We start from the raw sequence: 27,820 nt of genomic DNA, 5'->3' as shown, positions 1-27,820 counted from the left end.
TCACCCCCAGGAGTGTTGGTTTCTCAGTGGACGTTGGTGAAAGATTTCTGTTTAATGGAGCTGAGCGTTCACTCTTTTGGAACTAGATTGGTTGGGATTTTTTCTTACCATCAGGGGCACTACTTGGTGTGTAAAAACCAAGAAAAAACATTAACTGTTAAAGACAAGCATTTTTTAAAATTTCTGGTATTTCGCTAGTGAAAAGCCTGTTCAGCAGATTTACTTCAGTTAGGGAAAGTCTATCCTGTGTACCTAAATTAGCCCTAGTTCCCTTATGTAAATGATGTCATAAGCACAGAAGAGTTTTTCATATTAAAATCACTGGGCTATGAGGAGAATGGAAAAATTGCCTTGGGCTCACAAGACTCCATATCCTTTACACTGACATTGTGTCAGCACATTCCAAAGACATTTTCAGGTTTCTGAAACTGATCTACAGAAATTTACCCATCATGTCTGAAACAGGACTTGAAGATGAAACTTTTCATTTTATTGAAGCATCATACATTAGGAAAAATACTGATCAAGATGGCAGTCCGCCCAAAATTATTTTTAGCTGTAGGTGCATCCCTGGCTTCTTTGAGTTCTAGGTGTTCAAACCTGTCTCAAAAGCGCTTTAGATTCTCTAAAACAAAGTGAACCAAAATATTGAAAGTCAGGCTGCCTTCCTAATGGCCACATCACTTGTGCAGCCCCAGGAATTCAAGCACAAGGGTCTCACCAATAAAGTCCACAAAAGGATGGGGGGAGGGGGAGATTAAAGTGCCACTGACCTCCATACAATAAAGTATAAGCTGTCAAACACGTTTGTTCTTTATTTTTCCATAAAAATTCAAAACCAAAAAGGAAAGTTCCATCTGTCTCCATTTATATTTGAATTGCTTTATACAGTTGTATTATATAAAATACAATTGTACAAATACAATAATACAATTGTAATGTAAATTTTATACAATTTGGCCACAGTGTAGCTTCACAGTAATAACTGTCAAACTGACAGCACAGAAAACTGAAAAATGGCCTTGTAATGAAGAGGTAAACATGCTAACTCAAGTGGTTAAACATTGGCAAGCATGAAGCCAAGTATTGGGTGCAAGTCCTTGCAAGCACAGACATTGTAGGTTTAAGTGGACCTGCCCATTTGTAGGAAGGTACCAAGGAGGAGCTTTGTGGCAGATGTTCTAATTAAGGTCTTCAACCTAAAGTGGGCCTACAGTAGAATCTAAATCAGGGAGCCCCAAACTGCAACCCTTTATCAGGCCCTTGGGGCATTATTCCTCCCGCTGACACAAACATTGGGACACGATTTCCTCCACTGAAACCAATGATGAGGCATTACTCTTCCTCCTACTGACCTCCAATGCTGAGGCCATGTTTATTTTTATGGATGCTGGGCCAGGGACATTTTCTACCCCCACTGGCCACAATTCGGCCCTCCTAAAGTCTGAAGGACAGTAAACTGGCCTTTTGTTTGGAAAGTTTGGAGACCCCTGGTCTAAATGGTGTACTTGGGTAGGGGGAAAAAAAAAAAAAAAGTATCATGTGACTGCCACCAGTTAATTGCGTTTATTTTAACAAATTTCAGACTCCACCCACAACAGTTGTCGAATTAAAAACGTTAGAAATAACGTGTGCAGTCTCTTAAAGTGAAAGAAATCCCAAATATTTATACAAGTTGTCACCTCTCAAAGCAATATGGTTTTTCTACTTGTGTAAATAAAAGATTACTAAATACCTGTTGATCCTCAATTTCTAATCTCTCTGTGGCCATCCCTAAATACAGTGACAACACTGTCCTACCAAGTGCCAGAGCTGCAGAAATGTTGTCACCCTCCTGTGTAAACGACATTAATGTTTTCTTCCAATCTAATGATGGTGGATTGACAGCTCCTTTAACTATTGTTGCGAGTTAGTTCACCTTTTCACGTTTTTTGAAAAGGTAAAACTAACCCTTTAAAATAAAGGGAATAATAATTCATCTACTGGCAGGATTAATAAATAAAACTAGATTACGGTGCAAGAGGGATAACGCTTTTTGTGCTTATCAAACAAACTGACAAAGCTGGCCATAAATGGATTCCCCCCACCTCCGGGCAGAAAAAAAAAAAGACGGAGTCCTTCATGCACACAAATCGAGGTGGTTAGAGGAATCGTCCGCACTGAGACAATTTATGACATGGAGACTCTCCAATGGGCTGCAGCCACTGATTGAGAAAATGTTTCCAACAAGTCCGTTCAATTGGGTAAATCAACTATCTTAGATCTGTTGAGAGAGAGCATCCACAAATGGATCAAAATCCGGTAGGTCCTTGATGAACCAGACGACTTTCAATATATCCATGGCCAGCTTAACAAAACACTTTCAATTACATATTTAACAGACCAGAAGTAATCATATAAGAGAAGTTCATTGTTTGGGTTCACGTACACAAAGCGTTTGGGTTTATATACACTTTATAGGGTGTGTAATCAGGCCAAGACACACAATGAACTCCGCAAAAGCACAAAATCTGTGTTAGCAGCACTCAGCATGGACACAGATGGTTCCTTGTGATTATACAAACCAAAGGTTCTATAGAATCGCTCCAAAGCGCCTCAACATCCTCCGCCGCAAAGAGAATTCTGACAGGAGGTTTTAACAGCTGTCACTGCATATCTAGACATTAAAGTGTGATCACTTGAAAGAAGAGACAGTCGGTCATTAAACTATTCAATAATATTTGTAGCCAAAAAAAAAAAAGCCAGAGCCCCAAACATGGAATCAAAAACTCAAATTTACATTTTTAGTCCAATGTTACACTTTCTTCCTATCACACTGGCCACCTGCTTCAAAAAAGCTTTTCTTTTTTTCTCCAACATGCAGTTATTTGATCCCTTCTTCTGATAATATATGCAAATCAGAGAGAAGAGACAGACTCAGCAGGCATCCGAATTGTGTGAAATGAAAGATAAGCCGGCCAGCCCAGCAGCACAAGTCACTTCTGATTAGAACCACCATTACTTCATGAGTTTAAGACAATAAAAGGTTACAACCTTCTCCTTGTAGCAGTTGGCAAACTCCTTTTTATTATGTACACTGCACTAGAAGTCTATGGGCAACATAGATTTTATTTCACACTAACTTATATTTCAACTACAGTTTTGGCTGGATTTGGGCTTTATTGTATAACTAAAGGCAATTTTTCTTGGTTTGGAAAGAGTGGTGAAGAGGTGAAACCACTGTCAAGCTTTTTTTTGCCATCTGTGTCCCAATTAGTGGTGATCAGAGCGATTTTAGCGGGTCAATCTTCCTGTCACCATGAATGCGAGGGTAAAGCCAACATTTTTGAACAGGAATAGGAGGCGATACCTTCCAATTTCTTCCAGTCTATCTGATGGGTGTCCAAGTGGCACATGGACAGTCACCCACCATGCATGCTGTGGTTCTATCCTCCAACCCCTATGTGTCACCAAAGGACACAGCAATCAGAAGGTGGACGCAACAAGGAACACCGGCATCAAAAGTGTCCAATGTGGAGGAGTCTTGGAGAGACTTCAGCACTGTAGGAGACAGAATTTTCAGAGACAAATATAAAAGCTCCTCTATTGCAGAAGGTTTCTTCTGGTAACCCCCCCCCCCCGACAGGGTCACTTTAAAAATGGTACTTTATTTTAAAATCTGCCTTGAGTTTAGTAACAGGCAACTTAACCATCTAGAACAGCAATGGGCAAACTACGGCCCGGCGGACCTTTTAATCCGGCCCGCGGATGTGGCTGTCAGAATGTGTGTAGGCGGGGCAGCGTGACGAACGTGAGGGGAGGGGAGCTAGGCTCTTCTCACAGTCCGCCCTGAAGACCGGAACGGCGCGGGAACACGGCGAGAGGAACGCGTGGAGCAAAGGTAAGTGAATTGACACAGGGGGGACTTGGCTTACTACTTGGGGGGGAATAGTACTGTGGGGGATGAAATACTATATGAGGGATGAATTAATATGGGGAATGAATTACTATAGGGGGGATGAATTACTATGGGGGATGAATTACTATACGGGGGATGAATTACTATGGGGGATGAATTACTATGCATACTATGGGGGAATATTACTATACTTACTATGGATGACACATACACATCATTCATCTACTCTTGGTCCGGCCCCCGGGTCCAATATATGAACCCATTGCGGCCCTCAAGTCAAAAAGTTTGCCCACCCCTGATCTAGAAGCACACTCAATACTAGCCATACATGCAAAGAATTCACTTGTTCAGCCTGCATGCCAAACGAGGTAAAATTAGTTTCCTCCATTATAGCCAAATCATGTGTATGGAGGCATCTCTGCTGCGTGCTAAAAAAAAAATAAAAAATATAAAAAAAAAAAAAAAAACACACACAACACAGTCACAAAAGGGATTAATATCACTAACAATGAGGCACCCTGCAGGTCCAGTGTTCGAGCTCTGCTGTTCTTCATTGTATTGCCTAATACAATGTCAGGGATCCAGAGCACTGCATAGACATGTACAGGCTATGCTAGGTCTTCACTTATACCTCTACAATTAATCCCCTACTGGGCAAAAACAGGTTACAGAGGTTGAGTCCATGGGTAGGAGAGCAAGTTCAAGCCATCTTTTACTAAGAGGCGTTCACTATATGCTGAGGCAGTATGCAGACGGCCTCCATTTTGTTGTAGACCTTTATGTGTTTGATGTGTCTGTATTCAATACGACCAGCACCTGCAAACATTGCTGCCAGTTGGCTAGAACAACAGAGGCATTTGATCGTGTCAATTTTAATTAATTTTCCATTGTGACCCTGCCATCTCTCGGAAGCCATATATCATTTTCCTACGTGATCCAACCAAAGATCTCTTCAGAAGAATTTAAAATTGGAGTTCCCTGTTTCGCCCATCTCCTACGGCCATTACCCACTCCCTTTCTGGATCTTCAGTTTATTGTACATTATGAAGACCGCATTGGGAACACTGCAGTAGAAGTGTGGCTCCATGCCAAGTAGGAGAAGCACCTGGATCTCTGCTGAAGCCCCAAAGACTGAGAAAGGCAGAAGATTATACAGCCAACCTATATACACTCACACCTGAAATCTCTAATTTGGGTGGACTGACCCCTTAAGACCATTATACAGACTACATCAGCAACCACCCTTGCTCTAAGAGAAAAGTAGAGAAAATCAGAGAAAAGAATCATACAAGCATTGTCAGACAATAAAGAGACATCCTGTCTGTGGACTCCTGTTACCACTTGGGTTGGAAGAGGACAATCAATATCCCTGGAAGGTATCGTGTATCAGGAAACTGATGAAATAAAAATGTAAAATAAAAACCCTTTCATCAGAAAAGTTCGAAGGAACTGGAGATTTGGTAATAAGAGAATTGCCCTTTTCACCCCTATTATAGTCTGGAGGACAGGAAAGGCTTCCGTGCTCATTTGATCACTACTATTACAAAACAAAAAAAAACACACAAACAAGAAACAAAACAAAAAACACAAACTACCAGGTAGCCTTATAGCCTCAAGTTCAGAACTCATCTAATACTTTATTTTTCACTAAGGAAAAAAAAAGGCTTACTATATTTCAAATTAAAGAATCAGTCTCCAGCCTCCAGAAAAACAATCCTCAATGTTTTTAGGCACATGCAAACTATAATCTAAATAAATCCCTTTAAAACGGCATAAGAAGCGTGGAAGGGTCCTCAAAATAGATATGCATTAGAGCTACCATAGCTATTCAAATTATATATATATATATATATATAAACAAACCACACCACTCACACTACAACCATCTAGCTCAACAAATAGAAATGAATACAGAAAATCAGAATGAAAAGCAGCTGAATGCAGAAACACCTAGCATCAAATGGCATAACAGATGAACATTCTCTATTGGCCAGTACAAAAACACCAAAGCTCCAAAAAAGCTGTACAAAAATGCTCAAGAATGAGTATGCCAATGCACGACAAAAAACTCCAAAAATCACCACGCTCAGGTGTGAATACAGCCTTATGCAGGCCATAGATGGGTCGAAAACCAGTCTTTTTTTTAACAAAAAAATCGGTCGTTCAATAGGCCGACGTTACCACCAACGGTACAAAAGAAAAAAAAAATCAGCTGATTTTCGTCCCGTCTACGGCCGGCATTTCATTACTTCTGTCCCTGCAGAGAGCTCCGCTATTATATTTGACATGAAAAAGTATTGCGGTTGCAACATTGTATCTATTTGTATCCATTTCGGATAGATGGTTTTATTCGGATACAAATAGATTCATTGTTGCAACCGCAATACTTTTTCATGTCAAATAAAATAGTGGACTGGAATTCTTTTTCTTCTTTTTCTTGCAGGTCACAGCTCATGTGCAGATTTTTTATAGGTAAAAAGATCGGCCGATTTGCCCATCATTGCCGCAAAAATCAGCTGATCGGCAAAATCGGCCGATTTTTTTCCAACTTTACCGATTAAAAAAATGTGCCAAAATCCAGAAAAACGACCGACCAATTAACCCATTAATGGTGCGAAAATCGGCCGATTTTTTTTTTCAACCAAAAAATCAGTTGATTTTCGACTCATCTATGGCCTGCATTACACTGCAATTTTACAAGATAGGGCAGTCTGAACAAAAATAAAAAAGACCCCAGTGCTAGTCATACAAGGTCCTATGGGCTCAACACAAAGTGAATCCATTCCCCCAATGCTTGCCAGCTACTGCATTCAGCCAGTGGAATTAGAGGACACTAGAAAGTCTATAAGGCGTACAAAGTCAGCATTCTTGCTTTACATCAGCTAGCTATAGTATTCATTTTCAATAGAAGCCCATCAACAAAGCTTTGTCTTAAAGCTGACCATATATGATTTTTTGTTTTGGTTCACTGGTTTGGTTCAATCAGCATTCAACATTTGATGTGAATAGGGGAATCCTCCTGCTGAGTTATTTGTTCAGACTATGGGGAAGTTTTCCCACTGTCAGAACACACTGATCAGTGTTGCCGGCTATAGCCTGCAGCACTAATCGCACCGGAAAAAGAAAAAAAACCTGCAACAGGCTGGTTGTACAGAAGTCTATCTGAAGAGACTTGCGTTCAACCAGCCTGAACATACATGATTGAAATTCATCCAGACCCTGCTGAACCGGCCAAATTTCAATCCATGTGTGCCCAGACTGCCTTAAGGCTGCCTTCACACTGCTCCATGGCAAGAATGCAAATGTGTTTTTCCTGCATTTGCATTGCGTTTTTCCCCTAGACAAAGCACTTCTCACAGATGTGTTGTGTTTTTGATGTTTTTGCTGCAGTTTACCCATTCATTTCAATACACAGGAGTGCTTTTAGTGCTTTTTTTTTTTTTACCGCACCAAAAATGCAAGAAAGCCAGAATTTTAAAAACACAATGGACCAGTGTAATGCATTCCACAAGAGTTAAGGGATGCATTTTTCATCCGCTCTTTAGCTGAAAATGATCAGTGTGAAAGGGCCCCAAGATTTGGACCAAGCTAGTAGGAGACGTGCAGTGCCATCACTGTACTACAGTAAGTGTCATTCACACAGCGCATTAACAGCTCATTAAATAGTAAAAATGACCATCAAACCTACTGAACTTAACATTTTTTTTCAATGCATCGCACCACAGCACACAGACAATTCATATCTGTGCATTGTGGTGCACTACAATGCAAGCATGCTGTGGTGCATCGTGAAAGTGCAGGCTGTGGTGCATCGTGAAAGTGCAGGCTGTGGTGCATCGTGAAAGTGCAGGCTGTGGTGCATCGTGAAAGTGCAGGCTGTGGTGCATCGTGAAAGTGCAGGCTGTGGTGCATCGTGAAAGTGCAGGCTGTGGTGCATTGTGAAAGTGCATGCTGTAGTGCATCGTGAAAATGCATGCTGTGGTGCATTGTGAAAGTGCATGCTGTAGTGCATCGTGAAAATGCATGCTGTGGTGCATTGTGAAAGTGCATGCTGTAGTGCATTGTGAAAATGCATGCTGTGGTGCATTGTGAAAGTGCAGGCTGTAGTGCCTTGTGAAAGTGCAGGCTGTGGTGCATCGTGAAAGTGCATGCTGTAGTGCATTGTGAAAGTGCAGACTGTGGTGCATTGTGAAAGCGCATGCTGTGGTGCGTTGTGAAATTAATGTCACCACAACATATTGCACTGGGCTTAATGGGCTACCGTTTGTTGTGGTAAAACAAGGGTGACAATGCATGGGTATACATATAAATAAACAGGGCTGTCAAATACACAAAAGAAAGACTAGCCATACATGCGTAGATTTTATGTGGTCAGCCTTGCATGCCACAAGAAAAATCATCGAATCTCCCTATCACACTAAACAGCATAAGTCCTCATGCACAATGGACATTTTACAGCGGCTGTTTTTGGCTTTGATTCATTTTTCTACAGCTAGTAAACCCCCCAGCATGTTACCCTATGTGTCCATGCACACAGACTAATTGTTTTTTGGCAATGACATTTTTTGGCTGGAAAAATAACTTAGGACTAGTGGGTTTCTGGAGGAGTTTTTTTAGCTGTAAAAATGCTCCAATACTGAAAAACGCAGCAAAACACCCCAAACTGATGTTTTTGGACTTCTAAAAATACATTTTAATTTTGTGAAAAAAAAAAAAAAAGCTAAAAGTGCAAAAACGCAGAAAAACGCAGCTAAACTCCAATGCAAAAACACTAAAAAAAAACAAAACAAAAAAAACCACGTCTTTAACGTGACTTTACACAGCTAATGTTAGCAGAGTTATCAAAACACCGCGTGTGAATGGAGCCTAAAAGGAGGCATCTCCCCTGTCAGCCACAGCACCCTAAATGTCTGAATATCTATACCTTGGCTGTATCCGATTGGATGCCATTCGTCCAATTTCCACCCAGCATGACTTTTGAAATGGATTGTCGAGCCGGGTGGTGCAGTCAAAGCCACCCACAGTCAGCTGATGCAGCAGTAATCTGCTGAACTTTGAATGAGCGGCTTAAATAAATGTTTAGAAAAAAAAAAATCGGTTGCGAAGATTTTACATAAAATTGATGATATTTACATTTAGATACAATCTTTATAATCAGCTTAAAAAGGAGGAGGACCGTCAGTCTGGGAAGCCGTGGCCTACAGCCCCCTAATTGTGTCAAATGTAAATGAGTAGAAAGGTCACCCATGAGAGAAGCTCTTTTCACGCGGCAATCCAAACAAGAAAATTCATTGTTTCACCACTTCATTATAGTCCTATAAAAATAATGAGCAGTGTCCTCTACTGCCCCAGCCTAGCCGAGACAAGGCACATTACAGGGAAGTCATTTACATAGTAGCACATGCTGATCAAATTCTTTTCATCAATGTCACAAACGATCTTTTAGACCTTATATGCCCCAGATGGGTTCTGCCTTTTGTTGCATTTTCCAGAGCAGGCAGAACAAATGAGATATGATGTTTATAGACTCAAGTGTTGCGTTGCAGTGCGCTGGACCGCCATTTAGTTATTCAAAGGAATGGAGTCATTTTAAAAATAAATGGATCGTAAATGAAAAGTAACAAAAAACTTGGGACAAGAGGAACAAAGCGGACCATACACTAGTAGAAACTTATTATATTTTTCATCTTAAAGTGATGCTAAAGCTAAAAATAGGTTTACCTTAAAGTGGTTCTAAAGGCTGAAGGTTTTTTACCATCATGGATTCTATGCATGAAGGTAAACAAATCTGTGCCTCCGCAACCAGTCAGCCCCCCCCCCCCCCAATCCTTACCTGAGCCCCTTCCGATCCAGCGATGTTCGACAGCCTCTGCTGTCTGGGGACTATTCCTCTTCATTGGCTGACAGCAGTGGGAGCCCTTTGGCTCCCGCTGATGTCAATCACAGCCAGTGAGCCAATGAGGAGAGAGTGGGGGGCAAGGCCAAACCACGGCTCTAAGTCTTACGGACACAGAGCAGAGGCTCGGGGACAAGCATGCAGCGGTGCCCTCCAGGACAGGCTTCGATTAGTGCATACCGCCAATGGGTTGTAGCACTGATCGGTGTATTCTGAAGGCAGGGAGTCCCACAGTCAGAATATAAAGATGCAGCAGAGAGGAACTGCACATCCACTTTGAATGCGTGGACGGGGGAATTGGTTCAGTTCAAAAACTGAGAAATGTATGGCTATCCCTATGATCGTGATGCTTCTGCCAGCTGATAGGGGGCAGTAGGGGAGGTGAAGTACAGGCGCCACTAAAAGTAAAACCTGCTGCTGATCAAGGTACATAAGTACAGGTCCACCTGAAATTAAAACAAAAAAAAAAAAACCACAAACACCACACTGTGTCACCCATCCACACAAAGGAGATGGAAGAGGGAATCCTCCCCACTGTGCTATTGTATTCTGGTGGCAGGAACTCTTCACTGTCAGAATACATCGATCAGTGCTACAGCTTGATTGGTTGCACTGGTTGATCAAATGAAGGTTTTCAACAATCCTGTTTGACAGAAGTCCAGTAGACTGACTTCTCCCGAACAGGGAAGGCCACATGCAGATCGAAATTTGCCCGCTCCCTGCTAAACCAGCCGAATCGCGATCCATGTGTATCCACCTTTACACAAGTACAGGGAGCGTTCAGATTTGTTCCTTACATGCACATGCTCTGCTACTTGACCGAGTCCTACTCATCCGCCCATCTCTCTTCTGGTCTACCAGACAGGGTCTGATTAAACAAAAACTCTCACTATCCAATCAGATCATATGCCTTCAGTTTCCCTCACATGCCCCAAATTAGGATTTAGTTGACCATTTACTTAACCCCAGCGACAAGTGACATGAAAAAAAGGGAAAAAATTGTCTGCAGTGGCTTCTCTTAACCTACCCCAAAAGGGGGTAAATACATTTCAGGTCTCAGGGAATCCTTGCTAAAGGCAGTTCATCAAAAGCAGCCTGCTGAAATACTCAGTTGAAGGACAATTTCAACTTGATTAAAATTAAAAGGTGAACGAACAACAAATATCCTGGCCACCCCTCTGGACCCTGCTGCACATAGCGGCTGTGATGTCCCATACAGATGGTGTAGCTGTCTGTCTACAGGCCAAGAAGGAGTATCAGTCATGGTGCTTGAAATGGCGCTTGCTTGTCAGTTCAGCCACGTGATCACGCTGATCAATGAGAAGTGCATCTTCCTGTAAGATGTCCCAGAAGATAGGAGGTACACCTAATTGGTCTGTGTGGTCCAGTGAGCACTGCCATGATGGGCATTATGATGGATACACAATCTGGGACTTCATGTGATGTACAGACTGCTACACTGGGATCACAGAGCATTACAGCCTCCAGAGGGGTGGCCAGGAAATTAGGAGTTAGGTCACCTTTTATTTTGACCTCATGCACACTGGATGGGTTAAACCGTTCTGTTAGGGACGTCAGGCTAATATGTAGGGGTGTTTAGAGGCCACAAAAAAGCCAATGTGTCCATGCACACACAGGTGTTGGAATTTAGGTGGGGCATTTAGCAGAAGAAAAAAAACAAAAAACACAGTCAGCGCGTCCAGGAGCAGCAGCATTTTGGCATAAAAAAAAAGGCATTATGTATGTAAATGCACATTAAAGCTAGGGGCAATTAGTGCTAGAGTGTTCATTCATGTCAATGGCCAAAATAAATTAGGATTCTAGCCAATGAAATAACAATTGAGTACTGACGTGATACTTTTTTTTATTTGCACGAACATACAATTTTGAGGACAAGCTTCCGGGGTATGTCCTGCTTGGACTTTGAAGAAGGGGAATCCCCCCGGAAGTTTGTCCTCAAAATTGTATGTTAGTGCAAATAAAAAAAGTATCACGTCAGTACTCAATTGTTTCTGTCACAAATGCACTAATGCGGCCACAATCCCCTCAAGCCAATGAAATAAATGTCTACCTAAATGCGTCACACACATTTACAGACTTTGTTTTTTCTGCCAAAATGCTACTGCCAGGAGGAATGACGTCTGGGAGAGATGGGCAAATGCCAGTGTGCACGAGGCCTTTTGGTGAAAAGGTGAACTTACCTTTAAAAAAAAAAAAAAAAAAAAAGAATCTGGCTGACCAAGTACTGCACTAGTCTACCTGCACTGTTCCATCAGCCAGCCTGAACGAATGTGTGCTTCAATCCTTTGGCCTTCAGTAATGATTAACTGCCAACAAATGAATTCCCAGCAACTATTAAAAAAAAAAAAACCTCAGACAATTAAAACCAGTAACAGAAATGGCACAACTGGAGCAACTCATTTGTCAGAAGATAAACATTAACTCACAATGGTGTCCGCTGGGATTCCAGACTTCCCTGCAATCACAAACTATAATTAGAGAGAACAAAATCTGACGCTCAGCGGTCCATATCAACCAGTTTTTGATTACAAATGTCATGTTGAATGGACTCAGGATCCGCCTTCCCTGAAACCCTCTACTGCTATTAACTTTGCACAGAGGAGCAGAACAGGAAAAAAAAAAAAAAAAACCCCTCTCAGACTGAACTTCCCTGAAAAACAAGTTACAGATGTTGTGCTTCAGATTCCACCCCCACATCAAAAAACGCCTGTCATGTGACCTGGGGCTGTGAGCTGCCTCTTCCTGGATACCCCCCACCCCCACCCTTCAGCGAGAAAGGCAAGGCTCAGATTTATGTTTCCTTCTCTCACTCCTTGTACACATCTACTAATTGTAAGAAGAGGAGGCAGTGCCATGCTATTAATAAGAGTCCAAAACATTATCATGCGAGGCAATACAAAGTTCACAGATACTTGAATTTACAGGAAAATAGAAACTTAAAGCTACATGCACTCCCCAGCCAGGGGAGCAAAGTTTTCAGCAATCAGAGGTGGCTGGACAAAGCAACACTATGGCCGCAGACAGACTAGTCGATTAGTTGGGGTCAGAACTGCGCAGAAACACAGACCCTGGATGTAGTGTGCAGTCAGGATCAGTCGGAGGGTCTATGTGAATGTAGCTGCTCAGATGAACAATGATATGTACAGAGTGCAAATCTGACAGCTGCTGCCAAAGTGTGCATTGAGATATGTCCGCAAGAAATCTGATTATTGCCAGTGGCCACACTCAACTACCCCTTGTGCAGCCTAGTGAATGCAGCCCAAAGCAGATCAAAAGCCTACACTTATGTTTTGGATAAAGTAGGAAAGGGTTAAATAGGTGGGGCAGCACAGTGGCTAAATGGTTGTCACTTCCGCCTGGCAGTACTTGGGTCATTGGTTCAAATCCCAGCCACGGCACCACCTGCCTGGAGTTTGCATGTTCTCCCTGTGCTTGCGTGGGTTTCCCCCGGGTACTCCTGTTTCCTCCCACACTCCAAAGACATGCTGGTAGGTTAATTGGATCCTGTCTAAATTGGCCCTAGTATGTGTATGTATGAATGTGAGTTAGGGACCTTAGATTGTACGCCCCTTGAGGGTTAGGGACTGATGAGAATGTACAATATATATATGTGTGTGTGTGTGTGTAAAGCACTGCGTAAATTGGCGCTGCTATATAAGTACCTGAAATAAATAAATAGGTCACTTCCACACTTCCCCCCATGACTTGCACCCAATTGGAGAGAATTTCTTCCTTTCCTGTAGGACACAAGTTAGAGGTCACCTATACCTAGGCTATGGACATTAAAGTATTTACATATTCTTAAAAGTGGTACTTAAGTCAGCTATATTGACTACTCTTCCTGGAATGCAAAATCTATGGAGCTCCCACCGTCTTTGAATGGTCTTCATTCCCGGTCTTCATTCCCGACGCCGCATGCATAAGACAGTTAATTCATCCCAGCACAATGGCACCCCAAGAATGCACACCAAGCTGCTCACCTGTAGCTCCACAAGTACATTCTAAAGAAGGGAACAATGCAATAAAGAAATTAAAAAAAAAAGAAAAGAAAAAGGTAAAGCTCTGCAGTTAAGCAGTTACAAAATTTAAGGGCCTGTCACGCTTACACCCCAGTCACATCAAAGCCGATTCTGAAATCGTGCAACTTGCAGTGAAGTCGCACGATTTCAAAATCGGGTGATCTGCTGATTTCATTGTGATTTGCAAGACATCTGACACAGATATCTATGCAAATCGCAACAAAAAAGTAGTGCATACACTACTTTAGAAATCGGTGCGGCTCCGACCAAATCGGAACCGCACCAATATGACCGCTCTAATTGCGGAAAATAGGGTGCAACTTGGCATACGATTTGCAAGTTGCCTGGCATTCAAATCACATGCCAGATCACACCCGATGTGACCGGGGACTTGGGCTCGGTTCACACTGCCGTGACTTGGGATCCGCCTTGTGAAACCCCAAATCGCATGACATGTGAAACCCCATGTTAGTCAATGAGAGCTGTCTTAATTAGCACTACTGAAGTCACTCCAACTTTAGAAAAGGTTCCTGTACTACAAAGCGACTTCTGACCGACTTGTGCCCATAGACTTTAATGGAATCCCGCTCCAAGTCAGATCCTCGTCTATATTTATGTAATTTGGATCCAACATTACAGGAAGATTATCCAAGCGCTGCTTCAAAGTCGTTGCTTCAAGTCGCACTGTAAGTCACACAACTTTCAGGTCGCAGTCACGTGAACCAAGACTTATGGTGTGCTGTAGTGTGGTACTGCAAGCACATTAAGGCAGCACATTCATGATCTACAAATACACCCCAGTTCAATAGGTCTATTGCCTTGGCATTGAGGTACCACACTAGGTCTTGGGGGCACAATTGGGGTACCACACTAGGTCTATTGCCTTGGCATTGGGGTACCACACTAGGTCTATTGCCTTGGCATTGGGGTACCACACTAGGTCTATTGCCTTGGCATTGGGGTACCACACTAGGTCTATTGCCTTGGCATTGGGATAACACTGAACAATTAGCAGAGCAACACATCAGCCCACGAATGTCAAGGTACTGTCCTCTACAGTAATGCAAGTATTGAAGCAGACTTTCAACATGCCCCTACTCACTTCTCTAGCTGCTTGTATTGTAAAGTAATTAGTTCTCAAAGACTGTCAAAAATCACAGCAAAAGACTATAAAAGCTGGGTGTTTGGGCTCCTGCACACAGGTGCCTGGAGTTGTACAACAATTTCAAGTGCAAAAAGGTCTTTAGTATAAATGTTTGCTTTAGCAAAAGTGGACTTATCCTTTAATACGACTAAAAAAAAAAAAAAGTAGCAAAAAAAACCCTAAACAAAAAGTTGCCCAGCAAGAGAAGAGCTCTTCTACTCACCTCTGATGGCTTGTGTCTACGACTTCTGCTCTGTTCCAGCACTCCAGCTTCCTTTCGTCTCTTTTCTACAGTTCCAGCAAGTGTTGGATTCCAGTGTCCCCCACTGCGTGCTATAGTTCCATCTCAAGACCCCTACAACACTAATGGAGGATGGAACTATGGTGCGCAGATGAAATGACGGATGGACAATGCAGAGCTCAACCGAGTTTAGTATACTGTGTAGGATTTCTTCCTACAATAACTGGGTCCTTAGGCTAGCTATAAGGTCTCCTGCACAGTGGGAGTTAAAGCCACTTTTACTTTTTTCTTCCTTTAAAAACGGCCCTCAAATGTTAGCCTATGCGTCCATGCACACAGTGTTTAGAGGCAGAAACCACCCCAATGCCAGCGCGTTCAGAGCAGCAACGTTTTGGAAGAAAAATATGCTTGCCATGCCTAAGCGCGTGTAGACATGTCTACAGGAAAGGCACACTTAACGCTTGAAAGTTAATTTAAAATTACCACAATAAAGGATTCTGGCCAATGAAATGACTTAACATCCAAGTGTTTGACATGCCTAAACAGGTTTACAAAAACACAGCTTTAGCTTTTTTATGCTGCTTTTCCCCTGCCAGGAGAAAGGCATTCAGGACAGCTGGGCACCCAGTGTGTACGGGGCTTAAGTCGTACATGACCCAGGCACATTTTTTTTTTTTTTTTAACAGTAAAGAGTAAACTGAACATTTTCCGTACAAAACAGAGTACAGGGACAGCACAGGAAATTGGAGTCTGCCACAGGAACTGACCAGGCAGATGGTTACAGTCACTGGACCCCGTTTGTCTTATCCGGAGGTCTTTTCTCAAAGGAAACTGGTGTTGCATGTGGTCTTTATGGCAGACATGGGGTCCCAACCGCATTGTACATGGGCGTTTCATTTTTCATTATTATACAGGATTTATATAGTGCCAACAGTTTGCTCAGCGCTTTACAATATAACGGGAGACAATACAGCAACAATACAGTTCAATACAAGAGGGATAGGAGGGTCCTGTTCCTTGGAGCTTACAATCTAGGAGGGAGGGGCTAGTGGTACAAAAGGTAGTAACTGTGGGGGATGGACTGGTTGGAAGAGTAGAAGACTCCAGTATTAGCTGAGGGCAGGATAGGCTTCCCTGAAGAGATAGGTTTTCAGAGATCGCCTAGAAGTGAGCAGAGTAGGCACTAGTCTGATAAATTGGGGTAGAGAGTTCCAGAGGATGGGGGAAGCTCTGGAGAAGTCCTGGAGACTAGCATGGGAGGAGGAAATGATGCATCATTCATTCTTCCTCCAGCCTTAATTCTCTCAGGGGCAGCAATGGTAACAGGCCAAAAAATTCCAATATGTCAATCACTATTTCCCCAAGAAGTCAACCAGGAGTGTTTGTTGGTACTTAAAGGACAATGGCCAAATATTTTATACCTATAAAAGCCTTTCATGATGAATTTTCACAAGTTTTGGAACCCCTCTTCTTGGATCACCACTGATCCAAAAACATTTTTTTGTTTTTCTGGCCCTAACCTGGTTCAAGATACAGTGACTTTGTGTAAAAGGGGTTATGTGAGAAGTCTGATGAGGGGATAAAAACGTAGGTTCAGTATGTGTCATGGACTTGGGGCTGCAGGAGAACACATTGTATCCTAGATTGTAAGCTCCAAGGAGCAGGGCCCTCTAATCCCTCTTGTATTGAACTGTATTGTTACTGTATTGTCTCCCGTTATATTGTAAATTGCTGAGCAAACTGTCTGCGCTATAGAAATCCTGGATAATAATAATAATAATATGGCTTCCCATGCATAATGTATTCCTATGTGGGGGCCGGACTGTGAGGTGGGCATTGCCTGTGATAATAAGATTAGCTCTTATCTGATGGTTTTCGGCATAAATTCAGTAGGTTCCCTAATAAAGCAGTTCTGGTTTATTCTCATAAGTGGTGTCTAGTTATTTGGGCTAGCTACAGCTCTAGTCACTTGGCTCGTGTTCCAGATCTTGAGAAGCAGCTTCTTGGTGGAGATACCCAGTCAGTGTCCAGAGTCCGTCATGATATCTATACAAAGAAAGACTTCCCCTTGATCTTTGCTGCAGTATAGGCGCGAGCCTACCGTGCCGAAGGGTAGATCTGGCCTCCAGTACAACATAGGGGGTTATTGACTGAATGTGGAGTGTCGAAAATCTGATGCGGCTCTTCAGAGGACCCAATCAGCTTCCAGGTTGTCAAAGCTTAATTGAACAAGCTGAAAATAGAATCTGGTGAAGCTGTGCATGGTAGCCAAATTCTGGAGTGTTCCAGTTTTAGTAAATCTCCCCCATAGTGTCCACCCCCCAAAAAAACAAAACAAAACAAACGAAAAAAAAAAAAAACCTACATCCCCAGCTGTGATTAACAGGGTAAAATTTAGTCACATTCATCCCCCAGCAACATTTTGGTTTCCAACTAAATCAAAGTTAACTTGAACAGGCCGCAACAAAGTCCCCCAGATGCTGACAGAAGGCCGCAGAGCGGAAATCTTTTTATTTGATCTTAAACTTTCCAAAACACAGGCATGCTGCGCCTTTTTCCAGAAGTGTCTTAACTCCAGTTACCTCTCGCCCCCCTGCAATGAGGGACACACAGGGAGATCTGCTTCCTGCTCGCAGCACAAGGAATGCACAAGGTTTGCAGAAATTTCTCCCAGCTGTATTGTTTACATTTGTGGAATGTGAAGAAACAGCACCGAGAACGCAGAACATTCCAGAAAGGCGGGAAACTCTCTCTGCACTCTTATGGTGACATGTTTCACATTTCTGAACTGCTTTCGATTAGAACTGACTTTTTTTGGAAAGGCCTAGCAGATTACAGCAACCCTTTCAGGCAAGTGTCAGCTTGACAAACGTAACCTCCAACACTCTGGGCCTTATGTGTAAATGAGATCCTCAAGACGCAAATTACTACATGGTTTAGGGCCTATTCACAACATCTGTGCTGGGATGCCTTGCCCAGCACAGTCCCCAAAAAAATAAACAGGCAATTTGCGTTGGTTTCTTATGGTGTCAGCTACTGCAGCCCACCACCCTGTAAACAGAACTTAATGAAAGGTCACAAGTGACCTTTCAATAAAGTTCTGGCAGGAAAACAAAAAAAAAAAAACACAACACGCCATAAAAAACATGGCATGCCCTATTATCCATGCAAATGAAAGTCAATAGAAACGTGACAACCACGAGTCAAAACACAGCTATGGTGGTTGTGGCTCAGCAATTAAAAAAAAAAAAAAAATAAACTAAATTAATACTGGGCAGCACAGTGGCTAAATGGTTAGCACTTCCGCCGGGCAGTACTAGGGTCACTGGTTCAAATCCCAACCCCGGCACCAGCTGCCTGGAGTTTGCATGTTTTCCCTGTGACTGCCTGGGTTTCCTCTGGGTACTCCAAAGACATGCTGGTAGGTTAATTGGCTCCTGTCTAAATTGGCCCTAATATGTATATGTATGAATGTGAGTTAGGGACTTTAGATTGTACGGTCCTTGAGAGTTAGGGACTGATGTGAATGTACAATATATGTATGTATGTAAAGCGCTGCATAAATTGACGGCGCTATATAAGTATCTAAAATAAAGAAATTTTAAAAAATTGGGAGGGGGAAAAAAAAAAAATTCAGGAGGGGCAGTATTGCCTCCCGTCCACCTGTAAACTGGCCCTAAAGCACAATTCGAAAAGTGATCCACTGCAGTGGATCACTTTTCAGAGTATGCCACCAGTGCCTTCAAGGGACAAGTCCACAAAACTTGCCTCTCCAACAGTTTGAGGTCCCTCACCAGCATCTTATACCTGCCTTCTTTTGGGATGTGGCAGTCTTCGTTGGCCGGCGTGGGATGCCATATTCCTGCACATGCGCAGGTGTTCAGTCATCCAGGCACACAGGATTTGTGCCATAATGTGATGCGCAGATCAGTGTACATTATAAAGACGACCGAGCAGAAGGTAGGTTTTGTTTTATTGCAGACGAGACACTGCATGTCTCTTCTGCAATAAAGAGCACACCTGCTTACAGTTTAGTCAGACTTAAGTTCCACTTTAAAGTAAACCCTGAGGCCAGGCTATGGACATTCAATCAGAAAATGAGCTTTAAACTGACCTCTGTAGCTGCAGGCACTGGGAACAATATATCAAAGTTCACAGCAGAATTACTGAAGACATTCAAGTCAACTGCTTAGTTTACCCTGATTCTTCTGATAAAACTGCTGCTTTGTATTTCCAGTGGAGATTAGAAGGCTAAAGGCTGCCAAACCACTGCTGGGAGGGGGAGAAGGAGTAACTGAACTGGTTTAGAAAAGGACTTCAGTGTGCTGTGAATTGTAAAGATTAATTTCCCTAGTGTGCCTATAGCTACAGAGATCAGTGAGGATTTCTTTTAAAAGACAAAAATGAACGCAGCTTTGCAATCACTAATACATTAATGTACTCTTTAAATGGAAATATTGTTAAGTACCTGAATTTGACCCAGTATCAGCCTTTTGCAGTCCCTGTAGAGCAAGGATTGAGTGTGAGAAAAACCGTACAAGGAACCAATCAGTTCCTGCACTGAAACGCATGCTGATAGGAAGAGAAAGCAGAGTGACACAGAAGAGTATCACTGTGTTACTCCTGTGTCTGATCACTGGTCCAGGATGACCTGAGCTTCTAGAAGAGGGTTGAAGGTGCATTAGGACTGAGAAAATGGACAAAATAAAAAAAAAGCAATGCAGTGAAAAAAAAGTACTAAACACTACCCATACATAATAGATTCTGGATTTTCTGGAGCAATCGTATGGAGTAACCTAACAAGATGTATGTAAACACATGCCAGGTATTGCGTAATCATAACCTCAACAGTTGTGCCAGCCATCCTTCATAATGAGTACAAAGGGGAACATTTCATAAATTTTCAAACAGGCTGATTAGGCTTGATGGCAATTCATGCCTAGGCAATTAAAAGTGCAAACATGTTGTGTATGCAGATGAATTGTGGTTTGCATGTGCCAAGCTGCACTGTATGTTCGTTGTTTCTAAGGAAACCTCATAAGAATAATTTTTCTTCAAAAGCACACATAAGTACAACTTAAGCACTTATTGGGTTTCTACATTTACTAAGAAGGCCACAATACAGCAATTTATTAATGTAGCACTTAATATTTTCTCCTTCTTAAAAGACCTGTTAAAATTATACCAAAACCACAGAATTCTGCAACGTCTATGACTACTTTCACACATTGATCGTAGCAAAAACTAAATGCCTTTTTGCCATGCTAGCGGTGTATTTTTACAGGGCATGTGACTCAAAAATCACACCAAAAACAAAACACGGGTGCATTTTTGATGTGTTTTCTATGTGATGTGATTTCACTGGGGAGGTGCAGTTTTGGCTTTTTGTTTTTTTTTACCACACCAAAAATGCAGAAACCTGGATTGTAAAAAAACACAGTAAACCTGCAACAGATCAGTTTTAAGAGTTCTATAGGATTACATGGTCACAGGTTTTTCCTCCCTTATTTTTAAATGAAAAAGTGGAAGAAAAACAGATCAGTGTGAAAGCAGCCTAATTCTGGCCATACATGGCTGGAATTTGTTGATTCCTGCTGAATTGGGCAAAATCTGAGCCATGGGTGGCCATGCTGGCAGTATTGGTCCAGGTAACCACACTGTAGTACCAAAGATCTTGAAAGACCAACTCAAGAAAAGTGAAGAAACAAAATTTGCTGTGTACAAGCACAGCCTCAGGGTTGCTCTTCACCATTTCTCAAAAATATAAAAAAAACTTTACACAGCCAACTGACCTTTGGAAATGCAAGTCTCAGGATTCCAAGCACTATCATGCATGTTGACCCATCTGTTCCTCACTAGCTGCCTGTGCAATGGATGTGTAACCCTTCTAGTCCTCTCTGGTTGCCTGTGCATAAAGGCCTAAAGTATCTTCCCCAGGGAGCCCACAAGGGAAATTGGGGTAGCAAACTTTGGAAATTGGGGTAGAAAACTTTGGAGCAGCTCAACCAAGAAAGAAAGAAAAGCTTTTAAAGAAGTAGCAGACGAGGTAGCTGACCAGGTCTGCTGCCATAATGAGTAGAGAGGCCCTTCTCACTCAGCCGGTTTGTTGCGGCCTCCGGATTCCTTCAGCAATAATTTGTGGATTCTTGCTGCCGGAGTGATCAGGTTATACAATCCTCATCAGCTACTCAGCCCATTAGCTGGACTGCATCCAGGCTTGGACATCTGTCTTAGAACCACATCTAAATTGCTCTGTGTGTGGCTACATGCAATCAGCAGCGGCTGCTGTCAGCCCGCCATTAGTTCAAATGGGCCGAGCAGCCGATGCTGATCACTTAACTTGGTAATTTCTGCAGCAAGAATCCACAGATTCTTGCCACAGGAATCAGGAGGCCAAAACAAACCGGCCATGGGAAATGGGCCTTACACTTTAAACCCTTTTGTGAAAAATAGTACTCGCCATTTGCTTCCAAGCGGATTTGTTCAGCTGCTGTGCTCATGATAAAGTTGTGTTTAAGTTACAGGTCACTAGTCATAGCTTACACAGCACTTCATGTGTGACGGCACTGATTAGTCAAGGACTGTCACATGGAGCAAATACCATGCTCCTCCTCCATACGCAGAAGTACCAGGTACTTCCTTCAGCTTCCGATACTGAATAGAACCAAGAAAGCGCTTCATTTTGAGGAATTAAAAGCCAACTAGCCACTTTCGCCCTGTTTAGGAAAAACACTGGTCACAAAAGAAGGAAGGCAAAGATGGCACATAAACATCGCTGGTTGCTACAGAAACAGAAAGAATTGCCTGTAGTTTCATTTCACAGACTCTTTATTGAAACCATTTTTTAACCAGGGTTCTTCCAGAGGCGTTAGGTCAGTTGGCCACAGCAGAAGGTATTCCTATCTGATGGTGGCTGCATAGTTCCAGGTCCAACAGCACTTGGCAGAGCCAGCATCCTGACTGCAAAGGTTGCCTTCTGATCACAACTGCAAGGGCGCATTCTTACCACTGACCACTACCAATGTAAATTTCTTCAATGACCCCCAATGGACTAATCTTAGGAAGGATTCCTGAAGACCTGAAAATTTCAAGGGAACCTCTGGGGAAGAAGGCTGATTTAAAGGGGGGGGGGGGCACAAAAAACTCACAGACAAAGCACCCTGATGTGAATGGGGCCTTAGCACTGCATCAGTAACATGCCATAAACCTATGCTTCATATACCACTGGCTATCAGTAGTCTCCTTTTCATAATTACTTCTGCAACTAGACTGAATTGTTGCACTACCAGACTGGAAATTCCCATGCCAATATGATTCAAGCAAAGCTATCAACCACAGGAGATTCTGATGTCTCAGCTGTGCTATTAAAAATTGCATGTGCAGCCCTAGCCTGACTCTGACCTTGGCATCCAAGAGTTGATGTTCTATAGCAGCCTCAACACTAAAGAAACCCTTGAAATAACTTTCTTAGGGAACCCCTGCTAAAAATTGCTGCAGCTACAACACATGATACATTAGTGTGATTCTCCGTGGGAAGATTGCGCCTTACATCTGTGGTCATTGGGAAGAATTACCCTCCTACAGAAGGCTAAAGAGATCAATGTGCCACTGGAAACTTATCAGAGGCAGATTGCTCAAGGAACCCCTAGCAACCTCTGCAGGAACCCTAGGGTTCCATGGAAGCCTGGTTAAGAAACCCTGTTCTGTACAGCAAACAATGTGGTACAGTTGTCTGCCAAGTGCATACAGTACAACTACTAGAATCTCATTAGGTATGGAGATCAACAATTCATACTCCATACGAAGTAACCCTGGCCAGCATCTGACACTGTCCAATGGTCAGTCCTCTGTCTTCTTCCACTTCTGATCTTTTGTTCACTGAGAAAAAAGTAGTGAGCAGAGAAAGACTGGCAGTGCATGTGTATAGAAATCTGAGCTGTGTTTGCATATGGTCACAGCATGAAGAGCCGACTGCCAAACTTGCCGGGTGCCTTTCTTGATTCCCCCTCCGTACCAGGCCATTCCCCTGCTCCAAAACTGCACGTACAGCAAAAACTTAACCGTTTGCAAACCCTGCACAGTGTCCACTCTGCTGAACATACATATATATCCCAGCAAACAACCCATTTTAAAACGACTACACCGAAGATAGTTCTGTGGAGTTTTAGGAAAATGTCTAGTCTATTTAGGCTGCAGCTACAGGCCACTTTTGTAGCTCCGTCATGCTATGCGAGCAATTAACCAGTGAGGGTAACTGCTAAACAGATGGAACAAATGGTTCCTGAAAGTGTAAGCTACACAAATAGCATGTAAGAGTGATCAATGAAGCTGGTGAATCAAGAGATCATGCTACAGTGTAGCTTACAGCACAGGCAGCCATTTGTTCCATCTGTTTAGCCATCAACCTATAAAGCTTCGTAATCAATTGCTAGTGATATTAGTAGCAGGATTGTTAAATAAAAATTGAATTGCTTACTTTCCTTCTAAGAGTACAAAACAAACAAGGCTGTTATAATGCATTTCAAATGTTATTTTTGCAACCCTATTTTTGTTACAAATATAAGAATTTGAAAGCCATAACCGGGGTGGACTGACCATTTGGAAACTCGGGCAGTGCCCGAGGGCCCGGGATCAGTAGGGGGCCCCATGAGATGCCCCTGGTACATTTTTCATATTTTTTTTGAGTTTGGGCAAGGACACAGGGGCCCCATGATCCCCTATTGCCCAGGGGCCCCATGAGTTGTCAGTCCGCCCCTGGCCATAACCATGTCAATCCACTGACCACCGTGAAAAAGGAAAAAAGGAATTGCCTAATCTTAAATTAACTTCCAAAACTGCTGGATGTTTTCTTTTATTCAGCAGAGAAATACAAAATTATACAGCAACCATGTGGGTTTCCAAAAAAAAAAAACCCACACAAATATAACCTGCTTAGAAAGTTAAAAAACAATTATTAAAAAATTGTTAGTGTGCAACATAACTTTTTTTTTTTTCTAAACTTCAATAGTATTAAAATTCCCAAGGAATTAAGTAACCAGGATTAGCAAGAACAATTATGGGGCAAAGAGAAATGCAACGTACACAAAGAAAATACAATGTTACAGAGTAGGTGAAAAACTACAGTCATCAGCAAATTTCCGAAGTAAAAAAAAAAAAAAAAGGCAGCACAGCATTGTATACTACGTTCCACAAGGGACTAGTGTGTGGGACACATCCTTCAATGGCTGATCAGGACAGGAAGTTAGAGCCCAGACAAAGGGGAGATTGTGTTCAGTATTGTGATCTATGACCTCTCGCAGTGCTGCGAGACAAACCCTTTTTGCCTCAATCCAGTAATATATACATGCTGAATGCATTTCACATTACACACAAGGCGACTTACACAATGCCTGGTGCAAATCAAAATTATAAAAAAAAAAAAATCTATATATTGTTTAGACAGTCTCTTTTCTGGTACAACATATACAGCTTCCAGACACTGTCACAAAACAGATTTTACAATTTCTTTTTTCTTAAAAATAGGAGGCCAAAACAAAAAAACAAACATAGAATATAAAAATAGTAAGAACTCAAAGCCAACCATAGGATTACATAAAAACAAAAAATAAGGATTAAATAAAAACAAAAAATAAAAATTAAAAACACAACAGAAGGGTGCAACTAACTACATTGAATATATAAACAGCAAACAAAAACACTAAAAATAAATAAAAACAAAAAACACACACAAATGTGCAACCAACATAAACTTTACCTAGGGTTTAAAAGAGATTAATTGTACAACATGTTTAAGAAAAAAAAAAAAAAAAAAGACATACAATACATATACTGTAAAAAGACATACAATACATATTGTAAAAAGCCATACAATACGTACTGTAAAAAGACATACAATACATATTGTAAAAAGCCATACAATACGTACTGTAAAAAGAAATACAATACATACTGTAAAAGGACATACAATACATATACTGTAAAATCAGAAATGCATAAATTAAGTTCAAGAAAAAGCCTGAAATCTTTGTTTCCGCATTCCCCCCCCCAATTAAATCGAACGTACAACTACATAAAACTGTTCAAGCGGGGCCGTGTATTTACCTTCATAGCACAGAATGCCAATATTGTTGTTCATCTTGTCCAGGTACTGGTAGTTCAACAGATCCATCTTCATAAACAGCATTTATCGAGTTTGCAGGAAAGACCAGCTTTCTCGCTTTCCCCACAAAAAAAAAAAATTAAATTAGAAAAAAGGGAGAGAGGAAGGAGGCAGAGTGCTTGGGATCAGCTCCCAGCTCTCCCTAAGATTTCACAAGACAGAAAGGCCCAGCCTCCAACAACAAAAGCCGAGAAAAGTACATTAAAGGGTAGAGAAAAAAAAAAATAGGGAATCCGTTCAGAGCAAGCGATGACTGTTGTGCCTTGGCAACACTGTGGGGTCTCCGGCTACACCAGACTGTTCACGTTTTGCAGGTTTTCAGAGTATTGGAGGGAAAAAAAAACCCAAAAATGAAATTTAAAAAAAAAAAAAAAAAGTGTAAAAGGACAAAGCCAGTCAGTTCTCACAGCCCCGCTGCAAGTTCACTGCTCTGACATGCAGCCTATGCTTGGTATGACTCCAATGCAAGTCAGCTTCCTCCCTCTAGCAGGCGAGTGGGGCTGAGCATGCTCAGTGAGTCCCTGGAGCCTCTGGTGTCAGGGACATTTTCAGCACAGGATTGGCCTCCAGAAGGCTCAGTGTTTGTAAGAGGAGCCTGTTGTCAGAGCAGGCGGTGACACAAAGCAGAGCAGCCCCAGCCCAGACACACAGGTAGATCCATGGCAGGGATTACTTAAACTACACTGACAAAACACAAACAAAAAGCATGCAATCAGTTAGAAAAAGTGCTGATTGGTCATTGTGGGTAGCAAAGCTGCCAATCCCCCCCCCCCTTTTTTTTTTTTAATTTACGCTGCCACAAGTATACTAAGATGTCTGCAAGGACTGTATTGTGAAATTTACAACAGAGATAATGAGCCAATCAGGGGCGGACTGACCATTTGGAAACTCGGCACTGCCCGAGGGTCAGTAGGGGGCCCCATGAGATGCCCCTGGTACCTTTTTCATAGGCTTTTTTGAGTTTGGACAAGGACACAGGGGTCCCATGATCCCCTATTGCCCGGGGGCCCCATGAGTTGTCAGTCCGCCCCTGGAGCCAATAACATTTAAGATTATAGACTACAATCAACCATCAAGTGTGTTAGCAAGGCTGTTGGGACAATAGATCACACTGATCAGTAAGGGAGGGGTACAGATACCCCCAAATCCAAATATTTAAAGAAGAACACCCGGCAAAATTGGTGTAACTGCTCATTTTGTTCTAGGGGAGAGGACAGCGGTGATATACTTGCCTTCAGCTCCGCCCCCCAATCAAGCTCCAGCGGTCTTTTAAATGGACCGTGGGGGAGTGCAGTTTTCCTGAGGATCAGAGGGTCAGGTGAGTATGCGTTTTGTGCTCCTCAACCCTAAAAAAAAACCCCACACACAAGCAGTTGACCCATGCAGTGGGGTGAAACAACAACATTTTATTGCCCAGAGTACGGCTTTAGAGGTGGATGACAGAATCCTCCCAGCTGTGCTCTTGTATTCTGATAGCAGGACTCCTCTGCTGTCAGAATACACTGATCCACGCTGCAGACGATTGGCTGCATGCGTTGATCGAACACACTAACATTGTAGTGCGAGAGGAGTTATTCACTAAAACCCTATTCGATCAGCGCAATAGACCCTAAAATAATAAGATAGTGCTGTATATAGTTGCTGCTAAAACACGATTAATCACTAGGATGACTCCTTTTCAACAGAAATGGACATAGATGGATTGAAATTCAGCCAGTCCCTGCTGAATCTGCCAAATGTCACTCTATGACAAGCTTGACACCTTTGGGAGGCAACCATTAAACCTATCCCTAGGCTAATTTCACACTTGCCCATTCTCACAAAGTGATCTGCAGTGGATCACTTTTCAGGGTGTGGCAACAATGACTTTGGATTGTGACTGCATCACAGCCCTACTGATTGAATGGCAGAGTTTGACAGGCAGTGCTATCAACGCTACATGCCACGATGCAAGGCATCACAGCATGTGAACAGCCCCATCTTCCTGTATTGCAGGCTTTGTGTGGACAGTTAGGGAGCAGTAAAAATTGTGGCTCAATTGCCTGTTTTTATCACTGACCACACCAGCACAGGCATTCCCCACAGAACCATATGGAATTAGCTCCCCATCCATCTTCTACTGGAGACGGCTACACAGTAGTCTATGAAGGTCAACTGGACAGATGCAGCCATGGAAAGATTTCAGCCATAGGATATATAAGATTGCAGCAGTTCTTTTCATTAGGATTGGCTATGCAGTTTGGTTACCTGAATTTTACATAAAACACAAAGTCCTTTTAATTTTTGGATAGAGGGTGGCAGGGGTGGGGGTCTTAAGACCTCTTTCAGGTTTTTCACTGTTCCTATTGGAGAAATTGCCGTTCGTTTCTGGTCTTGGTGGTACCTCTGGTGCCACGGGACAAAAGTAAAGTTAGAATCTCCCCTCACTTCCTTCCTGTCCCA

General features: G+C 42.4%; 1 protein-coding gene across 4 annotated transcripts in view; it reads right to left on the bottom strand.

Annotated features, from left to right (window-relative positions):
- The window catches only part of VGLL4 (vestigial like family member 4), a 162,580-nt gene that overhangs the window by 57,289 nt on the left and 77,471 nt on the right, over positions 1 to 27,820 (bottom strand). For 3 of the 4 annotated variants that reach the window (XR_016312934.1, XR_016312935.1, XM_089678705.1), the window contains exon 1: positions 25,321 to 25,835. The exons of the other annotated variant lie outside the window; for it this stretch is intronic. Coding sequence is in view for 1 of the 3 variants with exons in the window: in XM_089678705.1 (XP_089534831.1) it covers positions 25,321 to 25,402 (82 nt within the window). In the remaining 2 variants the exon portion in view is untranslated. Of the gene's footprint in view, positions 1 to 25,320; positions 25,836 to 27,820 lie in introns of those variants that run through there. 4 annotated transcript variants of the gene reach the window in all.

The sequence above is a fragment of the Staurois parvus genome, unplaced genomic scaffold, assembly GCF_062004578.1.
Source record: "Staurois parvus isolate SC_StPar_1 unplaced genomic scaffold, SC_StPar_1.0 ptg000209l, whole genome shotgun sequence".
NCBI classification, from domain to species: domain Eukaryota; kingdom Metazoa; phylum Chordata; class Amphibia; order Anura; family Ranidae; genus Staurois; species Staurois parvus.
The sequence above is the reverse complement of the archived record's forward strand: the minus strand, read 5'-3'. Positions and strand labels throughout refer to the sequence as shown.